At 50.7% G+C, this 20,384-nt stretch overlaps 1 protein-coding gene across 1 annotated transcript in view; it reads right to left on the reverse strand.

The window, feature by feature from the left end:
* TRABD2B (TraB domain containing 2B) overlaps nt 1–18,538 on the reverse strand; it is a 227,875-nt gene extending 209,337 nt beyond the window's left edge. Inside the window, exons 1-2 of the mRNA XM_064372321.1 lie at nt 18,437–18,538; nt 15,733–16,293 (exon numbers count right to left, since the gene is read on the reverse strand). Coding sequence (XP_064228391.1) covers nt 15,733–16,293; nt 18,437–18,538 — 663 coding nt within the window. The remainder of the gene's footprint in view (nt 1–15,732; nt 16,294–18,436) is intronic.
* Between the last annotated feature and the right edge of the window lie 1,846 nt (nt 18,539–20,384).

A 20,384-nucleotide genomic window follows, 5' to 3' on the forward strand; every position in this document is an offset into this window, starting at 1 on the left:
AGCTTTCATTTATATTGTGTGAGGATCACGGAATGACCAGCAAACAGAAGCTCTGATCTGTGCCCTGGGAAAAACACAGAAGCTTGAGGAAGGAGCTTGTGGGGAAGAGCTGGGAAGATTCCTCCAATCCAAGGAGAAGCAGCAGGGTGGCCCAGTCAAAGCCCTTAAGGCCTGTTTGGGAATGGAGGATCGGGGGATGCTACAGCTGCACCAGAAGTCAGTGAGAGCATGAGGCTGAGAAGGCTCTCAGTGGTCACAGCCTCCCAAAGCCAAAGCACCCTGGGGCTGCCATGAAGCGGAGGTGGCTGCCGAGGTACACGGCCTCCTGGAACCAAACATCTAGATATCTGGGAACAATGCGGGAAGGGGGCTTCCTGTGTTCTACCAGGATACTCAGGCGATGATGTGTAAACACGGCTGATAATTTTACAGCTACACACAGGGTCCCTGCGTGTGTACTTGAAGCCAAGTGTCAGGGAATCTAGAATGAATCTAGGAGGTTCCTTTCCTCAAACAACTTCAGTTTAATGAACAAGACAGACATGTAAACACATAAAAGACAATAATATTTAAAATGCTACTTTCCAGTGAGGTCAGAGCCAGCTTAAAAAGTGGCTTTGCAGCAGCAGGGGTATGGTTTATGGTTTACCAATCTCACACCCACCAAGGGGGCTGAGCGAGAGGAAGGACTTGCTCTGGCTCAGGCTGTGGGACTCCCAACCCAGTGCTCTATTCACCCACCAAAGATCCTCCCATCCCCTACTTCTGCTGGGGCCGGGGTGAACAGCAGGAATTGCCGGCCTTACCCTGCCCCCACTTGGAACAGGTGGAATCCCACAAATAAATTATATAAAATAAGTGACACAAAATGCAGGGAAATGTTATCCTCCAGTAGCCACATTAGAAATGGTGGTCAGGGTCTCAGGCTCCCCTACAAAAGGCCCTGTAATATATAAACTACTCTGGTCTCATTCAGCCACCAGACCGCTTTTACCACCTTGTTTCTAAAGGAAACCCAGTCCTGAGTTCCCGTCCCAAAAGCTGAAAACCCTCTGCTCTGGCTCAAGCAAAAGGCTTGGGAAGGTACAGACAAGCCTAAGCGAAGTGTTCCAGTTTAGCCAACAAACGAATGAGTGGGTGGGCCAATTATTAACCAGAAGGAATTCTGAAATGCAGAACACGAGAGTGACGGACAGTGGCCCCCCAGTGCACTCAGGATCAAGCCCAAACTTCTTAACATGGTTGTAAGGCCTCCATGTGACCCCTGTGTGCCTCTATAGACAATTGCCTAGTCTCCCTGTGCCTCCTACTAGTGTTCTCCATATGTGAGTAGTGTGAGTAATGATATTCCTTCAATCTGGATCAATATCACCTTCAGCACCCACCTCCATAACATGGTGCTCCTCCTGAACCCAGGACATGCCCATTCATCCTTCAATACAGCTCAGTTGGTATTACACTAAAGCCAAACCAGGTACTCACAAGGAGGGGAGGCCTGTCTATTGTATACAATTGAGCATGTGAAACAGCAAAGAGAACTCACTCCTAGACAGCAGGAATGCAGGCTCATCCATTTGGTAGTATCCACAGGACTCTCCAGATCAACTGAGCTCTGCAAAGCCCCAGCTGCCATGGGGGTGGTGGACTCAGTGTCAGTGCTCAACAGTACCTTAACACAGTGGATTGAATGATAGACAGGTGGGAAGCGACATTCTGTCCAGCTACTATGGCAAATTGAACAGAGATTCCTCAGGGCTGGGGTGGCCATCCATCACATTTCCCCACTCCCTGCCCTACACTAGAAAGCTCTGCAGAGAAGCATCCTAGCCATCTAGACTGGTGCTGTTACAAATTTGGCACCTGTACGTCTGTTGGGCCCCTCAGCCTGCCCTGCCATTGCTTTACCTGTCAAGGTCAGCTTCTACTTTCAACGTCCACCACAGACTTTCTCCTCGCACTCCCTCCTCATTCTAGTTCCTAGAAAATGGACTACCTTGCTCTCTGCTTCCCAGGGCCACAGCCTTCCTCAAGAGGGACCCTCAGAAGTCTCTCAACTCCCTGTCCCTGTCACCTCCTGGCCTCTTACCTTTCATCACATCTCCAGTTTCAGAAGGGCTGTCCCTTCTACTCTCAGATTCCAGCTCCACCTCCTCTGGGTCACATTCCCTCTTTTGTTTTTCATTTTTTTTTTTTTGACAGAGTCTTGTTCTGTCATCCAAGCTGGAGTGCAGTGGCATGATCTTGGCTCACTGCAACTTCTGCCTCCCAGGTTCAAGGAATTCTCATGCCTCAGCCTCTCGAGTAGCTGAGAGAATAAGCATGTACCACCAAGACTGGATACTTTTTGTATCTTTAGTAGAGACAGGGTTTCACCATGTTGACCAGGTTGGTCTCGAACTCCTGGCTTCAAGTGATCCACCTGCCTTGGCCTCCCAAAATGCTGAAATTACAGGTGTGAGCCACTGCACCCGGCCACATTCTTTCTTTGCTTTAGATGCAGATAGGTCAACAGCACAGGGCTCTGCAGCCAGAGTTTCTGTGTTTAAACTTCAGATCCCCCACTCATTGGCTGTGTGACCTCAGGCAAGTGAATTACCTCTCTGTGACTCAGTTTCCTCATCTGTAAAATGGGGCTGAATCTACCTGCCAGACTGTCATGAGGATTAAGTGGGGCAGTGCAAAGGGTTCAGAATCATTCCTGGCACTCTATAGTGAGGTATCTCTCTCTCCAGTCTCTTCCACTGTACCCTTCCCCAACTGCCTCATATTCCTCTCTGAACCCTCAGGACCTGGAACTGAGCCTGGCACAATGTAGTTCCTAGCAGTGCTTTTCAAAGAAATGAACAAATAAATGAATGAGCAGTTTAATAATAACTAATTTGGCCAGGCGCAGTGGCTTATTCCTATAATCCCAGCACTTTGGGAGGCCAAGGTGGGCGGATCACGAGGTCAGGAGTTTGAAACCAGGCTGGCTAACATAGTGAAACCCTGTCTCTACTAAAAATACAGAAAATTAGCCGGGCATGGTGGCATGTGCCTGTAATCCCAGCTACTCAGGAGGCTGAGGCAGGAGAATCACTTGAACCCGGGAGGCGGAGTTTGCAGTAAGCCCAGATCATGCCATTGCACTCCAGCCCGGACAACAGTGCAAGACTTCGTCTCAAAAACAATAAAATAAAAATAAATAAAAATAACTAATTCAATTAATTATTTATGGGGAATTTCTCTTTGGGAGAAAAAGAAGAGGAAAAACACATACACCCCTAGCACTACTGAGAGCATAGAGCACCTGATGGCTGATAAAGGCCTTCACAGACTTGACCCCACTGGATTCTCCCAAGAGCTCAGAGCTGTTGCTAGGTAATATCCAACCCCTCCGAGCAGTAGGGGAAAAGGATGCTGAGAGGCAAGAGCCCCAGGTCACAGATCTAACCTATGGCAGAGCGGGGCCTCAAGCCGGGGACTCCAGCCTAAACCTTTCGATCCCTCCTTTTAGTGTGTCTTGACTCCAGAGAGCAGTGGGAGGCCTCAGGGAAGGCAAGCCAGAATGAATACAGTCAGATATTACACACTGCAGATGGTCAGAAAAAAATGGCCATGCTCTGGGTGGTCCGACCACATAGTTCCCATCAGACCAACCAACAACCCACCCCTGTACTGGATGACGCTCAGTATGTGAGACCAAAGGATCAAGAGCCATCTTTTGTTATGGGATGGGCTTCACTTCAAGACAGACATTGTGAAAATGAGCCAATAACAATAATGAAAATGACCACTACTTAAGCCACCACAGTTAACATTCATCAGCTCTTACGGTGTGAGCCGCTCTGCTGTGGTTTACATGGATTATCTCATTTATGCATCACAACAACCCCAGGGGGTGAATACTGTCGTGAGCCCCATTTTCTCAGATGTGGAAACAGATGTTCAGCCATCTAGCCAAAGAAGAGGAGCTGGATTTCCAACTTCAGTCCAATGTCTTCCTTAAGGTATCAAAAGATCCAAGTAGAAATCCTGGCTCCGTCATTTTGAACAAAGCACTTAGCCTCAATTTCCTCAAAATGGGGAAAAAATGCTTACCTTTCAGGATTGTTTTAGAAATTTACCGTGATAAACCAGAGAGCTAGCATATAACAGGCACTAAATAGCAATGGCTGCCTTAGGGGCTGGATAGGAAAGAGAAAGAATAAAGCCAGTGAAGGGAGGGTAGAAAGGCTTGCTCTGCATTTTCCCATCTGGGCACTTCCACATAAGTCCGCTTCCATTCCACCCCATCTCCAGGGCTCCAAATCCTATTCAACCTGCAAGGTCTCTCTCAAAGCCACCTCCATCCAAAAGCTTCCCCACAAAACTACTGATGGAAGGAGAATATGAAATTACCTCCAAGACCACCAGCAGGCCTCAGCATGCAGGTTCTGTAGTGCTGGGCCAACAAACATCAGTCTATACCCAGAGGAACAGAAATCATTCTACCATAGAGACACATGCACGCCAATGTTCACTGCAGCACTATTCACAATAGCAAAGGCACGGAAATCAACCTAAATGCCCATCAATGACAGATTGCATAAAGAAAATGTGGTACATACATGTCATGGAATACTAGGCAGTCATAAAAAAGAATGAGATCTTTTGTGGGAACATGGATGGAGCTAGAGGCTACTATTCTCAGCAAACTCGCACAGGGATAGAAAACCAAATACTGCATGTTTTTACTTATAAGTGGGAGCTAAATGATGAGAACTCAGGAACAGCACTGGGGTCTACTTGAGGCTGGGGGTCGGGAGGAGGTAGAGAAGCAGAAAAGCTAACTATTGGGTACTGGGCTTAATACCTGGGTGATGAAATAATCTGTACAAAAAAACCTCTGTCACAGTAGTTTACATATGTAATAAACCCGCACACGTATCCCTGAACCTAAAATAAAAGTTAAAAAAAAAAATGACAGTCAAGGTCAAGCACAATGACCAAGCATTGTTATCACTGAAGTCCCCAACTGGCTCACTTTGCCCATCCCATGACCAAGCCACAGCTCTCCAAGCTGCATTTCGCCCCCAATACAGGATCTGGGGCTCAAAAATGTCCTATAATCCAGTGGACGCTGAAGCCACCCAGCTGGATATCTGGAGGTCCCAACACCTGGCACTCTGAAGCAAATCCAGTTTCCTTTCTGAGCTCAGTAACCACACTAGCCGGGGGGGGGGGGGGGGGGGGGGGGGGGGGGGGGGGGCGGAAAGAGGGGTCGGGAAATGGACTAACCCCTTTCTTGGTGTCTTGTAGGGGACGGGAGGGAACGCCATCGCGCATGTGAAAAGCCTCTGGAAATTGCAAACCACGATGCAAATGGTTGAAATTATCATTGCCAATTAAGCTTTTGTCTCTTTTCAGACTCAAGGCCAAGCAGCTCAAGAAAGGGAAACAGTGTGAACTAAAGCTAAAAGATGATCCAGAGAGATTTCCAAAAGGCTTTCTCCGCCTTTTGGCGGAGAAAAGGGGCTTTCGAACGGGACCCAAGGCTTAAATTACTAACGGCCTTGAAGGCGCATTAAGTCCCCAGGAGATAACACTGGCCAGGAAACTTTAAATAACCTTAATAGGAAGGAAGGCGGTAAAGCCTTTAAACAGAAGACAAGGGCGGGCGGGGGTGGGGCGCGGAGAAGGCCTGTCCTTTTATCTTTGCACCGGGACTCCCCAGGCACGGCTGGCCGTGCGCTGCGCTGCTTCCTCCCACGCGGGAACGCGGACTCGCCCAGCCCCGACGTGCCTGTCCGCAGGGCCCCGCCTGTGTCGCCGCCTGACCGACGGACGGGCGGGGACACACACGCTGCGGTCCCCAAGCACAGCGACCCAGCCGCTGCTCTATTTGGAAACGTGGACTTGGGCTCGCTGAGGTCAGGCCAGAGAGGCGCCGCGGCCCTAGCCAAGCGGGTCGTGCATGGAGCTCTCGCCTATGCGCCAGGCCTTTCTTGGAGAGTGAAATGGGCACAGTTACGCAAACCTCCCGGAGGAGCGTCAAGGAGAACTGGAGGTAGACGGACACCAACAGCAGCTTTATGCAGCATGGTCTCTTTCTAGTCGCAGTCCAGACAGAGCGGCCAAGCTGAACTGCTCACGGCCCCCAAATGCACCACCCGCGTCCTTCAGCGTAGGTACCTCCAATCTCTTGAGCCTAGCACTTTCTAGCCTTTACCTGGCTTTTTTACTCTTTCCCATCTCAGGTTCACCTAGGCTTCTTCCAGGAAGCCTTCCTGGATCTCCTCAGGGCCGAGGAAGCTGTGCCTCTTCTGTGCTCCTACAACACACCAGAAGACCAGCCATAGCCTCCCTCCTCCTGGCACCAGCACGGATGCTTGGTCCCCTCTCTACCCAGAAAGGAAGCACCTGAGCAACAGAAACATTAGTCTTGCTCACTATGTCCAGCACTTACCCATGTGTGGCACTCAGTGGGCACGAACAAACATTTCTTGAAAAATTGTGTAATGATAATTTGAAAATGAAGTGATAACTATGAGCTAGTATTTACTGAGCATTTGCGTGTGTGGCACTGTGCTGTAGTGCTTTACATTAATCAGTTAGTCCTCATAGCAATCCTACAGTTGTCATGAGGAAATTGACACACAGGTTATGTAACTACCCCAAGGTTACTTATACTCCCAATAAGTGCACTGATTCTGGGAACTGAAGGAGCACGGGGCCATCTGGCCAATGTCTGAGGTTTTCCAGTGGAGGGGACTCCTGAGCTGAGTCTGCACTACGATGTGTAAATTTAAAGACTGACTTTTGGTTCCGAAGGTAGAATCAGACCAGGATGTTCCTCTCAATAAGGGAGGTGGGAGGGAGCTTAATGCCTCCTCCTGCCCTTTCTGAGTCAATGGGAAGAAAAGGGAGAATCCCAAGAATGAATATGACAGTGTCAGCACTCAGGGCAGGGGAATATGTGCACTGCCTGCAGGGTGATCAGGTGCTGATCAGAAAGCCCCAGGTTCTCCCAAGGAAACCACCTTGCTTAAGTCCTTCAGAAGGAACACAGAATCCAGCAACGGGTGCAAATGCAGAGACCACACATCTCTTAAGGCCCTAGGTTGTCCCTGAGAGATGCTCCCAGGGCCCTGATTTTTATAGGTCTAGTTTGATGACCTCATGGCTCTTTTCCAGGAAAGCCAGCATTCAGTGTGGCCCACGTACAATTTACCCACCTATCCTTTCAAAACACAGTGCTAAAAGGCAATCACATTGTTGCACCTAAACTCAAACTAGTGAGTTATGATTACTTGGTATCAGCCCAATCTGATAACCATGGATAAAAGTCTGGCTATAAAGTGACATTTGTTTGATGAGGCCAAGTTTTTAACATGGATGGTCCTCAGGGACCTTTACCGGTTCAGAGGAGTAAGAGTTAGCCAGAAAATAAAAACTGGGAAGAGGCTCCCAGGTAGAAGAAACAACATAAGCAAATGCATGTGGGCAAAACCAAGGAGTGTATGTGAGGGAGGGAGGGAGAAATCACACAGCTCAGCATCCCTCGTGCTCCAAAACCAAGATAGCAAGCGAAGAATAAAATTAAGCATTTTAACATGAAAATAAGTGGAGGGATGCAGTGAGCCTGGAAAGGATCATGTGTGCTCCGGGTAGTGAAGAGGATAAAAAAAAAAGAGACTTGTTTGCAAGTAACAGTTGAAAAAGAGGAAAAAATATATTCCAGGGTGGAAAGTAATGAATCCAATTAGGGACTCATGAATGTTACAAAGTTCTGACCGAATGGGCCAGCAACAGCACTGAATGTGTCTCAGGTGGAAAGCCTAAGAGGTTTCTGAGAATTACAGAGGCCAAGACATAGTCCCTTTGTAGCATCCAGAGCTGCCAACACTCCAACCACAGAATATACCACAAAGCCCCAACTTCAGAACTGGAGACCATTCAGTCTAATTTTGTAATCAATTTTGAGCACATTTTGAGCTAGGTTTGACTCAGAAAAGAAAAGACTGGCTGAGAAAAAATTATAAATAAAATATATAAGTGCTGAAAGAATGTCATAAAATGCCATAAAGAATTCCACAGAGGGGAAAAATATATGTGGCTGGGTCATTAAGGGGAGCTTTGGCCCAAGTATTTCCAAGCAGATTACACCTGGGAACATTCTAGGAAGACTTCCTGGAGGAGGTACAGCTGTGAGCTGAGCCTTGAAAAAGCTCAGGATTCAGAAATAGAATAGAAAAGGAGGAAATTCCTAGAGAGGGAGGGGACCTAGCACAAGCAACAGCGTTTCCAAGCTTGGGGCAACAGTCTTGTGTTCCAGCGGATATAGTGCACAGATTTAAAAGCCTGCGGATCCTGGAGGAGCTGCTCGGCCAGACGGCTTGGCAGCCGCTGAACAGAACTGAAGGCTCGGCCACCGGCTGCCTGTGGATTAAGTAGGCGGACAGAGAGCCAGTGATGGGAGATAAAAGGGAGTGAAGTGGATAATATTTAGAAGCAAACTCAAGGGGAAAAGAACGTCAGCAGCCCGACTGGCAGGCTGTGGCGCTCGCCGGCATTCTTGTTTCCTCCCTAGGAAAGCTGCATTACCAGGCGACATCTTCCTGGCTTTGAGAGATGTCCAAATGGGAACTATTAACAAAGGCACGCTCCATTTTTATCTCTGTCAGAAAGTGCTTTGCCGGTCAGGTTTTCTCTGTTTGGCCTGGGATTGGAGAGGAGAGCGGGTTGGGGGAAGAAGATCAGACAGTATGTTTGAGGATGAGGCTTCCTGGAATTCTTGAGAGCTGGCTCCTTCCAACTCTAAGATTTTAGAAGTCTGTGTCTATAAGCTGACAATTCTTCAAAGCTAAGAGGCTAGGATTTCAGGACATGAAGATTCTTCGAGTCCCAGAATGTCTCTGAGCCTAATGTTCTGAGATTTCTCCATTCCTAGATTCCTTGAGCTTCAGAGTTTGGGTTTATGGTTGGAGATTCTCTGAGCCTGGAAGCCTCTTTAGACTAGAATACCTCATGACATCTTGGTCACCTCCAGCTTTAGGCCGTCATCCCCCTCTGATGGAGGTGCCAAAGCCAGCCTGTGCTGCTTCTGAGTGTGTTTTGCCCCCTACATTTAGTTAATATAGTAAACATTAGGAGCTGAATGAACCAGGTCATGGAGAGGGGATGGACAGAGCTCGCCATGCCTGTAGGGGTTCTTCACAAACAGTCATCTGGCACAGAAAGAATCTGAGTGTACGCATGCCCGTGGATGGCTGCTGGGGGACACCAGGTGATGGACATTTGCTGAGCAGCTCCTAACCAGAGGGCTCTGTCAGAGACACACAGCAGGTGTGGCAGACTGCAGAAGCACAAGGTGAACGTCACGCCAGAAGCCTGTTTCTCACTCCAGGTTCTGGAGGGATCCAGTGTAGGCGATGCCAGCCTGTGTTTAATCCCACAGTGAGGGACGGGCTCTCCCTCTATGGATGACTTCTGGGGAGAAAAAGCTTCAGCATGGTCTGGAGTCTTCCGGGGGTGTCTGGGGCCTCGGGGAAGGCTTGCTCCCTCTACTCTAAGGAGGCACATAGATCTGACAAGAGGCCACAAGGTATAGCACTGTGGGCTCCAGAGCCACCACACAGGCCCAGAGAGGGCTGGAGGACTCAAGAATGGCCATTCTTGGAGGACAGGAAATTAGAGAATGGTTCTGAAAGGTGGGAGCATACAACAGAAAGGGGAAGGAAGAACAGGGTCTCTATCTGAAGTGTGCAGAACCAGGACACAGGAGAGACTAATAGGTGCCCTGTGCCTCAGTTTCCATGCTGTAAACAGGATTAATAATACCCACCTCTCAGGGCATAAAAGCAATGGGGTGCACTCAGGTAATGAATTCTCGGCAGGCAAACATATGACATTTCCAGGTCTCTTCCCAGACCCTTCACTGGCACAGCACAGTGAGGTGCTCTGATTGAATGAGTGAGGAGCGACAGAGGGAGAGGAGTCACAGTGAAGGAGAGCAGCTGAGGCTGGGCAGATGTCCAGCAGACTGTGCCGTGACAGGCTGGAGCTCTCCTCTCTGAAGCCTGGCAGCAGGATCACCCACTGGAACCAACAGCCTTCCGGACAAATAGGCATCAGCAGTAACCGCCAAAGACAAGCCTGCCAGCCCCTCCCAACTACAGATAACTCAGGCTCAAAATTTCAGAGCGGGTTGGCCTGGGATCTCCAAAATATAGGTCAAAGATAAGTATCACAGAAGTCAGACCTGGGCCAACACTGGAAATCACCTAACCCAGTGTTCTCATGGGACAAAGGGAGCAACTTAGGCCTGGAGAGGGAAAAGAGCTGGTCCAAAGTCACAGGCAAGGTTAGTAACAGGGTCAGGATTAGAGCCTGCTTTAAATACGATGGTCCAAATGTATGTGTCCGTCCAAAATTCATATGTTGAAACCTAACTACCGAAGTGATGATATGAAGAGGTGGGACCTCTGGAAGTTGATTAATTCACGAGGGCTCTACCCTCATGAATGGGATTAGGACCCTTATAAAAGAGGCTGGAGGAAGCTTGTTCACCCCTTCCACCATGTAAATACACAGAAGGTATCATCTATGAAGAACAGGCCTGTACCAGGCACAAAATCTGCTGGTACCTTGATCTTGAATTTCCCAGCCTCCAGAACTGTGAGCCATACATTTCTGTTGTTTATAAATTACCCACTGTAAGGTATTTTGCTGTAATAGCCTACATGATAATTTTGACATTTTGGATCCTTATAGGAAGGCGAGGAGCTTTCGAAGTTCAGAATGAGACTCCTCACTGTGATTTGTACCTTTCTTCATTGTTCATTCTTTCAATAGTGCTGGATGGTGGAACGGAATCAGAGAGGGTCACATCATAATTTCTGACCATTTGCTCATTAATTCATTCATGCTCCAAATATTTACTGGGCACTTACTAATGCCTGCTGGCCCCCCAGGGTGTGGACAAAGGAGCTCTGACTATAAGCCAAGGAGATCTTTATTCACCTGTGCAGGCTTAGCTTGTATTGGGGGCAAGGCGGCAGGGGGGAGTGGTGTGTCTTCACAGCAGTCTCCTAGAAAGTTGGGGACAGGCTGGGCGTGGTGGCTCACGCCTATAATCCCAGCACTTTGGGAGGCCGAGGCGGGTGGATCACGAGGTCAAGAGATCGAGACCATCCTGGTCAACAAGGTGAAACCCCGTCTCTACTAAAAATACAAAAATTAGCTGGGCATGGTGGCACGCACTTGTAGTCCCAGCTACTTGGGAGGCTGAGGCAGGATAATTGCTTGAACCCAGGAGGCGGAGGTTGCAGTGAGCCGAGATCGTGCCATTGCATTACAGCCTGGGTAACAAGAGCGAAACTCCGTCTAAAAAAAAAAAAAAAAATTAAAGAAAAAAAAGAAAGTTGGGGACATATTCCAAGGGAGAAGCTGATGCCCAGAATGTCTTTGAGAACTCCTAATTTAGAATCACCTTGAGATCCAATTTATAAGCCAAGGAGAAAATCAGTTCCAGCACTTTTCAATTCTCTCTCTCTTTTTTCAGCAAGAAATGATGATCTACCACCATTCCAACACACACACACACACACACACACACACACACACACACTTCAGCAGAAATGTCATCTAATAAAAACCAGATCATCTTTCAAATACCAGAAAAGCAGGGCTTGTGGCAATGGACTCACCTGAGTTTGAACACTGAGTCCACTTGGCCTGTCTGTGTAATCACAGCCAAATGACTTCACCTTTTCAAGTCTCAATTTACGGTCTTAAAAATAAATACAATAATAAACCTTGTTGCATCCTGTGAGGATTAGAGATAACGCCATTGAGGTCTAATGCAGCACCCTGAACAGAGACAAAACTCAGTAAATGGTATTATGGTTTCTAACTCCTAAGTGAGGGACTTGTAGAATTTTACAAACATCTTACACACCTTCGGCAGGCATGCTTCAGTGCTCAGGTGCTGCACATATCACACGGGTAACGCTCAGATGCTTGGTAAAGTACAGAATAGCAGAGTCCTTGTTTTCTTATTATACCTCAGAGAAGCATGTAACTCACAGGTCTCATCCAGTCCTCTGCCTCTGCCACGCAGGCAGTTGAGGGGGAGGACAGGTCCCCTAGAGGGAGAAGTAGTGGCAGCCGGTACCAGTCCCTGGAGGCAGCAGGCAGAGCTGATAGAAATCTGCAGGTCCCAAGCTTGTCATAAGATCTGGACTCAAGACTTCGGCATCCTTGGGCCCCCAAGGGCGGGGCTCACCGCCTCTTAATACTCCAACTTTACTGTGTTCAGCAAGGGATGAGGACTGGATATAGCTGCTGGGAGAAGGGAGTGGTAGCTTCCCATGCAGCCTTCCTCTTTCCCTACCCTGGAGCCAGTCTAGACTGTTTGCTAAGCACAGAACCAACACCCAGGTAGTCATTTGAACTCATCAACAACCTCCCACAGGTAGTATCTTCTCATGTCCCCACAAAACCAGCTCAACTTTGAAAGACTGGTAATTACTGCCCCATTGGATAAATGGGGACATCAAGTCTCACCCAAGATTATACATATACAGGTCATTGGTTTTAGTGTTGAGGCTTGGACTGACACCTGGAAGCAAGTCTCCTATCTCCAGCCTACTGTGCTGAGCTGTCTACAGCACATCAAGAAAACCTTCAGAGACCTGCCTCACCACCAGCCTCATAGCCAAAGGAAATAATATCTCTACAAGTATAAATTTTCCAAGAAATAAAACGTTAAGCCCGCAAGTCCTGAAGGGGAGATAGAAACAGAAGAAAGAACTAAGGAATTACTACGGAAGCTATCAAATACCTACACAGGAGGAAGTCTAGAGAAACAGCCGGGAGAACACATCCTTCAGATAGAGTAAGGCTGACAGGCTCTGTTCCTTATTAACCATGTGACCTTGGGCAAGTCATTCAGCCTTTCTGGATGCCCACCTTAGAAAACCATAGGGTTGTTATAGAGAATTCAATGCAATGGAAAAGCGTGTGGAGCCTCCTGCAGGGTGCCTGGCACGTGGAATTGATTAGAATCATCCTATGGAATGTCAGGGCTGGAAGGAGCTTGAACGATGACCTCATCTCAGTGTCTCCTTTCACAGACCAAGAAAACAGGGCTCAGAGAGAGGAAGTGACTTGCCCAAGGTCACACAGCAAAGTCATGGTGACGCTGGGTGTAGCACCCTCAGTTTATTCTTAAATCAAAGACCAAAACCTAATGATAGACCTGATCTTCCAAGCTGCACAAGGATGGAAGGAGCTTTTTCAGGGGTTTCAAAACTTAAGCTTTCTTTCTCCATTTAACAAGCAAAAATATGGTATTTCTGTCCAGAAAATATATATATATATATATATATAAATTTTAAAAACAACAACATTAATACTAAAATCCCAGATCTTAACAGACACTCTTTTATTAACCTTATTTTTCCCGCCTTCTTCTCTCACTGCCCCCCCAACCCAAATATTTTGCAATAACACTAATGCTGCAAGGAAAGAAAAAATAAAAATCTGATGCACTTAACAGATATTTCGGTACACTAATGCATCACAGATGTTCATATCAAACTGCGCACGCGTGCATGCAATTTTACTGAGGAGGCTGCTGCATTTCTGATCTTGAATTTTTGGATCCCTAATGACCTCATCTCCCCAGGCTGCAGAATCCCACCCTTCCCACTTAGTCCAAGGCTACCCAAGGGGGATGGAGGACAGATTTCATCGCCTCTCTCCAAAATGATAACAGGACAAATTGGCATGACTGGACACTCTGGCAGGTGGTGAAGGGTATGTAGATTAGGGAACTAAGAGGAGTTCTGTTTTCTTTTGTTCGGGACTTGCTTTCTGCAGCTCTTTCGAGGAGCTGGACCCAAAAACACTTTTAAGAGTGGGCCCAGGCTGGTGATGGAGTGGGTACGTTTTTGAAATAGAGATTGGAGTCCGTTTGATCTTCAAACATGAACTTTGGAGACTGTCAGCAGGCTCCCTCCCAGCCGATGAATGGCTCTCAGTAACTTTTCCTAAAACATCACCTCACACACACTTTCCAGCAAATGTTTTCGCCCTACCAAAGCCATCATTTGGTTGAACAGCAGTGTTTCCAGACCCCGAAGAAAGATAGTTTTGTTGTTTTAAGAGAGACAGATTAAAGCCAGGGGCTGCTTAGCCAGAGTTTGTGTGTGCTTCCTTCAGCCTTTGTCGGATTCCTCCGTGGCTGGTGCAAAGAGGGTGCTGAGAGTGATGGTGGATATGCCACCTCCCCACCCTAAAAGAGATATCGAGGCCAGACATAGGCCTCTGAACAGAGGGCCCTCCCACAAACCTGCCACCGAAATGAGATGGGCGGTGAGCGCCGGGGGTCCCGACACAGATAATATCAGCTCCCGAGGCTGGCAAGGGAAAAGTCACTTCAGAGGGAGAAAGCGGCTATGTTCAGAGGAATCAGCACTGGGCCAGAGAATACACAGGATTTTCCCCCGTGGAGAAGGAGTCAGGCGTAGTCAGAACCCTGCAGGGCGTGACTAACTGCCCCAATACTCCTGCCACTGGGGCCCTCTGGGTAAGGACTCCACAATTATGGGAGAGCCAGCAGGAGAACCGACAAACCCGCCTTTCATTTGGCCGGCAAATCAATCTGGCTTCTTACCTCCCAGGGACAATATTGCATTTCCCTTAGAAAAACAAAGGCCAGAGATCTTGGAAAGGGGATCGGTTTCTGCCGCTGTTTCCCTGGTGAAGCGCTTGCAACATCTACGGAGCAGCAAGCAGGTCTGATTCCAGTGGTAGTTTCTGGTCCAGCCAATGTATGAGGCTGCCTCCTTAATGGGCAGCGTGTCTCTGAGCCATGCCTCACTCGAGAAATCAGCCCAAGCCCCATCTTGGGGCCTCCTTGAAGGAGTCCCCATCCTGGGATTGACAGCCTCGTTCTCAAGGCACAGATGTGAACTCATTGTTCCCAGGGTCTCAGAGCTGAGTTTGGGGCCAGTGAGTAGCAAGTGACCTCTGCCCATGGAGACAGGGCTTTTAATGACATTTTGCTGTATCAGGTCTCTGGCAGCCAGAGACTTTAAACCTCTTAAGCCCCTCCCTTCTCTCCTACTTCAGAGGTTCAGAAATCAGAACCTTTAAGCGAACACACTTCTCTGAAATTATTAACCCCAAAACTCTCGTGGCTGACTTTCTCCTGGCCTTAGGGAGGCGGTCCGAGGGTCACCTAGAGCTTTGCACAGAGCCAGGAAACTGACGGTGCTTAACCTCAAATGGCAAGCAGGGCTCTGCTGTTGCCAGGTCCCGGGCAACTCTGTTGGCTCAGCCTCGGGAGCTATGCCTTCCTCTTGCTTTCTCCGGAACTGTCCACACACCAGCTTCAAGCCAGCCTCCAGGGCCTCGGGAAAGCCTGACACAAACCGGAAGCCCCTCTTTTTGTTTTTGATCACTCTGATGGTCTGAGGGAAATTCTTTCTGCCCAAGCAAGCACAGCAGGTGAGGACTGTACATCCCCAACACGCAATACTGCTGACACAGATGCAAACACTCAGACGCTTACCCCAAATTCCAGCACACCCCACTCTCAACCGATACCACCAGCGCAGCCAGGGTGCTGCCTGACAGCCCAAAAGAACCTCTCCTTCCAGAAAAAGGACCTGACTCTGGCTGCCCTTCCCCTCGAAAGACAATCAGAGAAGGGGACCTGGACTCCAGGGCTGCCAGCTCCGGGCTGGGGCACCGCATACCCACCTGGGAGAAGTTGAGCCCGTTGAGGGGATGGCACTGCTCTTCCACCCGCTCCACGGCCCCTGTGGTCTTCTTCATCTTCTCAGCCTGCTGGGCCAGGTAGAGGTCGAGCATGGGCACGCCGCGGAAGCGCACGTCCCTCTCTGTGAGCGAGTTCACCATGAGCATCACCCAGACAGGCCTCTTGCGCTCCCAGTTGCCCGCGATGGCATTGAACAGGTAGTCGGCATAGAGCCCCTTGCCCCGCTGAGCAGGTGTCATCCAGGAGGGCATCATCAGCTTCACATAGTCCAGGTGGCGCTTCAAGCGCCAGTAAAGCTCGTGGGGCAGCACGTCCTGCAGGTTTTCCCCGTGCGGCAGCAGCTGGCAGCTGGCCAGGGCCGAGATGGTGTAGGGGTCTGTCAGGTCCAGCTCAAAGTAGACGCGGGCACTAGCCTGGAAGGCTGCCTTGGAGTTGTCGGGGATGAAGTCCCAGACGCGGGTGTAGGGGACATGGATAGTGCCAAACAGGTAAGCTGGGGGATCACGCCGAATCGTCCACAGGAAGGAGTTCAAGTCCCTCTGCTGCAAGAGGAGAGGAGAGGCAAGGCAGTGAGGCTGAAGGCAACAGAGTTGAGTCAGGGTAGCCCAGATCATGTTGCAGAGGGAGGTGAGGATGGGAGAGGCAGAGACCTATACACAGGCCAGCCGCGGTAAACAGCCAGGGCTTTGGAGCCTATAAGACCCACATTCAAAACCTAGCTTTGCCCTGTCTTAGATATATGATCTTGAGTGAATCAGTTCACTTCCCATAGGCTCAGTTTCCTGATCTGTAAAATGGGAGTGAAAGCAACTACCGTAAGGGTTTTTGGGAGAATTAAAAGATACAATGTATGCATATTAAGCCCTCAGAGCAGTGCCAGACACAGAGGAAGTCGGCAATGAAGGGAAACTCTCATGATTAGTGTTTGCTGGGAGTGCCAAGGACTGCCACACCACCTGAGGATATTCATGCTTGGCCAAGCCAAACCTTCACGCGTGGTGTTTCATGTGGAGGGTGGGGAAAGGGGGAACAAGAGTCCTGCTCTGGCAAGAAGGGAGGAAGTCGTATAACTTTTAAATCCAACCATTAGAAGATATATGCCAAGAGCACTTTGAAAGCAGAACACCTATTAAAAATAGCACACCTATTTAAACAGCTCCTTCCCATTCATCAGGGTGAATTCAGTTTTCCTTTTGGAGGGCAGGTCTGGGGTGTCAGCTACTTTGCTCAACCAGCTGAGACCATAGATGAGAAAGTGCTTTAAAATCTTGCAAGCCCAAATCAAGTTCCAGAATCTGGTTTTGGGGGAAAGGATTCCATTACAATTAGTCCCAAGAAATGTACATATTCTGGGTACTTTCCAGGCTCCTCCCCTAAAAATGTATACCTGATCTCTAACTCCAGTTGTTTGTCATTTTCTATGACCTAAGCTCCAACTTAGGGTGTGTGTGTGTGTGTGTGTGTGTGTGTGTGTGTGCTCGCGCGCGCGCGTAGGGGCTAAGGAGAGGCGTGCAGACAGGGGTCCTTTTTCCAGATCCAATTCAGGGTTGGGCGTAAAGGGCATGAGAAGAGGACTGTCATTTCTCTTAGGCAAAGCCATTTTCCATCCAGAAAAATCCCTGGAGTGCCCACTGACCACTTGCAAGCTGTAGACCAACTTATAACATTTTTCTGCCTGATTCTGGCACAAATAAAAAGTATGTGTTGGGATGGTTGGGTTGTGGGAGAACAGTACCTTACTTTACTAACAACCCAAAACTGTAAAATCCCAGCATGCTGGTGATAGACTGAGAGCCCAGCCAGCCAACGAGCTCCCTGTTTGTGCACAAGGCCGGCCGCTGGAGGTGCACCTTGCCCAAGGTCAGAGAATTCCCGGTTAACAGGACAGCACACCTACAGCAGCCAGACCCTCCGACACTGCTTCCTGGTCTCCTGGCCTCCAATTCAGGGTTGCTGTCAATGCATTAATCTACACTTAGAGGGAAAGATACTGAAGGAAATAAAGATATTCTTTGTTTTGGACGGAAAATTAGGAGAACCAGTAATTATTCGACCCCCAAGTAAATATTAGGCCAGCACCGTCCTGGCATTGCCTTTTCCTCTCCTCTGAAATCGTCCCCCTTTTTAACGAAATGTGGATGCTTGAGAGAGTAGGTGCTGGGGGCCTGGGCTGCAGAGATGGAGGTGAGAACCAGCACCAGGGACAAAGTTTGTCTTAGGTCAGAGTGGGAGGGCAGGGAGAGAGAGGGAAGCCTGGGAGAGGGCAGAGTGTGTGAATGGGAGAGTAAAAGGGTTGAATGGAAGTCAGGAGAAGGGCAAGGAACGCTAGAAAGACACAGTCAGAAGCGGGCAGAGAGACCAGAAGGGTAGAGAAAAAAATGAGGAAGGAGAGTCAAAAAGGGGCGCAGAGGGAGGAAGCGTCCAAGCAGGACAACAAGTCAAGAGGAAAGCCCGAGAGCCGCAGCGTGTGGAGAGGAACCGGAGAGGGAGCGCCCCTTCTCGCTCCTGGCTCGGAGCTGGAGCCGGGACAGGCAGGAGCGAAGGAAGGGCGCCCGAGGCTGCGCCCGGCCGGTGGAGGCGGAGCGGGTGGGCTAAGGTGGGTGCGGAAGCAGGACCCAAACCAGCGTCCCACGGGGCTGGAGTACCCAGGCGGGCGGGAGAGTGGCCGGGCAGGCGCTCGCTCACCGATCCGGGCGGCCGGCACTGTCCTCCGTCCGGGGGCTGCGGGCGGGCGCGAACGGTGGCGAGGAGGGCGGCGAGCAGCGGCCCCGCCAGGGCGGCGTGCATCCTGCCGGGGCCCGCGGGGCGCGGGGGACTCTCCTGGGCGGCGCCCCTCAGCAGGGTGGGGAGCCCCCAGCTGGGAACGGAGTTTTCTCTGGAGTACGGGGCTCCAGCCGCGGGATGCTGGGCGCCCTCTGGGGCGTGGCTGACTGTCCCAGTCGGACCTGGGGGTTTCTCTGGGGCGGGGCTCCGTCTGTTGGAAGAGAGGGACCCTCTAGGGCTGGGCCCCTCCCCAGGGCGCTCAACCTCGCTGGCCGAGCACCGGGGTGCTGAGGGCGTGTTGGGGTCCTGGGGCGTGTTGGGGTCCCGGAGCTGCGCCAAGGTCTAGGGGAGCGCGGGGTTCCTAGGGCAGAACCGAGAGCCCAGGGTGCGCTGGGGTCCCGGGGTTATGCTGGGCACCCGGGGCGCGCAAGGGTCCCAGGGGTGCGCGGCGCTCCAGGGGGCGCGCAGTGGGACAAGTGCGGCGGAGGGCGCGGCAGGGGTAGGGGGGCGGCTCTGGGGCGCCCGGCTGCCCCCGAGCCCGGCTCAGAGGGGCGGCGGGCGGCCGCGCGGCCGCTGCCCGGGCTCCGCCATGCTGCTCCGCGGCTGGGAGGGAGGGAGAGAGGAGGGCGGGAGAGCGGCGCGGAGCCGGGCCGGGCGGGGGGCTGGGGCCGCTGCGGCGGGGGAGGGGAGGACCTGGAGCGGGGCGCGGGGGGCGGGGGGCCGGGGCCGCGCCGGGCCGGGCCGGGCCGGGCCGGGCGGCTGGGAGTCGGGGCCAGCTCCGCGCCCGGGCGCGGCGAGGCGGGGTTTGATGGGCATGGCAGGCGCTCGCTCGCTCCTCTCTTGCTCTCTCGCTCGCTCCCTCACACACGCGCGGAGGGAGGCGAAGCCCGCAGCAGCCACTTCCCAACTTTCCAAACTTCCCAGCGCAACTTTTTCCTCTCCTCCCCTGCCCGCGCCTCCTCCTCCCCCATCCCTCCGCCTTCCCTTCGCCGGGCGCCACCGGGCCGCTGCTTCCGCTTGCGGCCGCCAGAGGGCGCTCGGGCTGAGACCCGGCTCGGCCAACCTCCGCGGGCTCAGCGGCAGATGCGGACCGGGTGACAGCGACAGATTTGGGAATGTGGACTAGTCTCGCCCAACGCATCCGTCCCGCGGATCCTGGCAGGAGCGAACAGTGCTCAGAGGGACCGGAGTGGGGCTGAGGAGATAGCAATCAGAAAATTCAGAAAGCTGCGGTGTACACCTTCCACCAACTGAATTTAAAAAAAAAGAAAAAAAGAAAGAAAACAAAATAATCATCCTCAAAATTCCTTGGAATCTTCCATTTAAGTAATCCCTTCTTATCTATGTTTTTGGACCCACGCAGGATCCCTGTGCCTGTCTCTGGAAGAGTGAGGATTGATATACCAGTTTCTTAGACCACAAGAATTGAAAGACCCCTTAAACCAACCTTCTCATCCTCAAGAGGCAAATGAGACTTAGAGAAGGCCAGAGGGAAAGCTCTAAGCTTCTGAACCGTTTCCAGCAAATGAAGAAAGGGAAGCGCAGGCACCCCTGCTTAGCTCTGTTAAAAAAGAGTCGTCTTTTCCTATCCAGACAACAGAAACTGACGATGAATTAGGTGATACTGTCAGGAGCCCACAGCCTAGAGAAGGAGACAGACAGGAACAGATATGCAAAGAGGCCATTAAAATACAGATGATGAGGGCCAGGAGAGACAGAAGGACAAGGAAATGAAAGCAGAGAGGAAGAGCTCCTGACACAGCCCAGCGGCCCAGGGAAGACTCCTGGGAGATGGTCTTGAAAAATAAGTCAGAGGTAGCTGAGTGAAGGAAGTGCACATGCCTTCCAAGCGGAGGAAGAGCAGGTGCCA

This window comes from Aotus nancymaae, unplaced genomic scaffold (assembly GCF_030222135.1).
Source record: "Aotus nancymaae isolate 86718 unplaced genomic scaffold, 86718_ANA_hifiasm-v0.15.2.pri h1tg000007l, whole genome shotgun sequence".
Classification (NCBI taxonomy): domain Eukaryota; kingdom Metazoa; phylum Chordata; class Mammalia; order Primates; family Aotidae; genus Aotus; species Aotus nancymaae.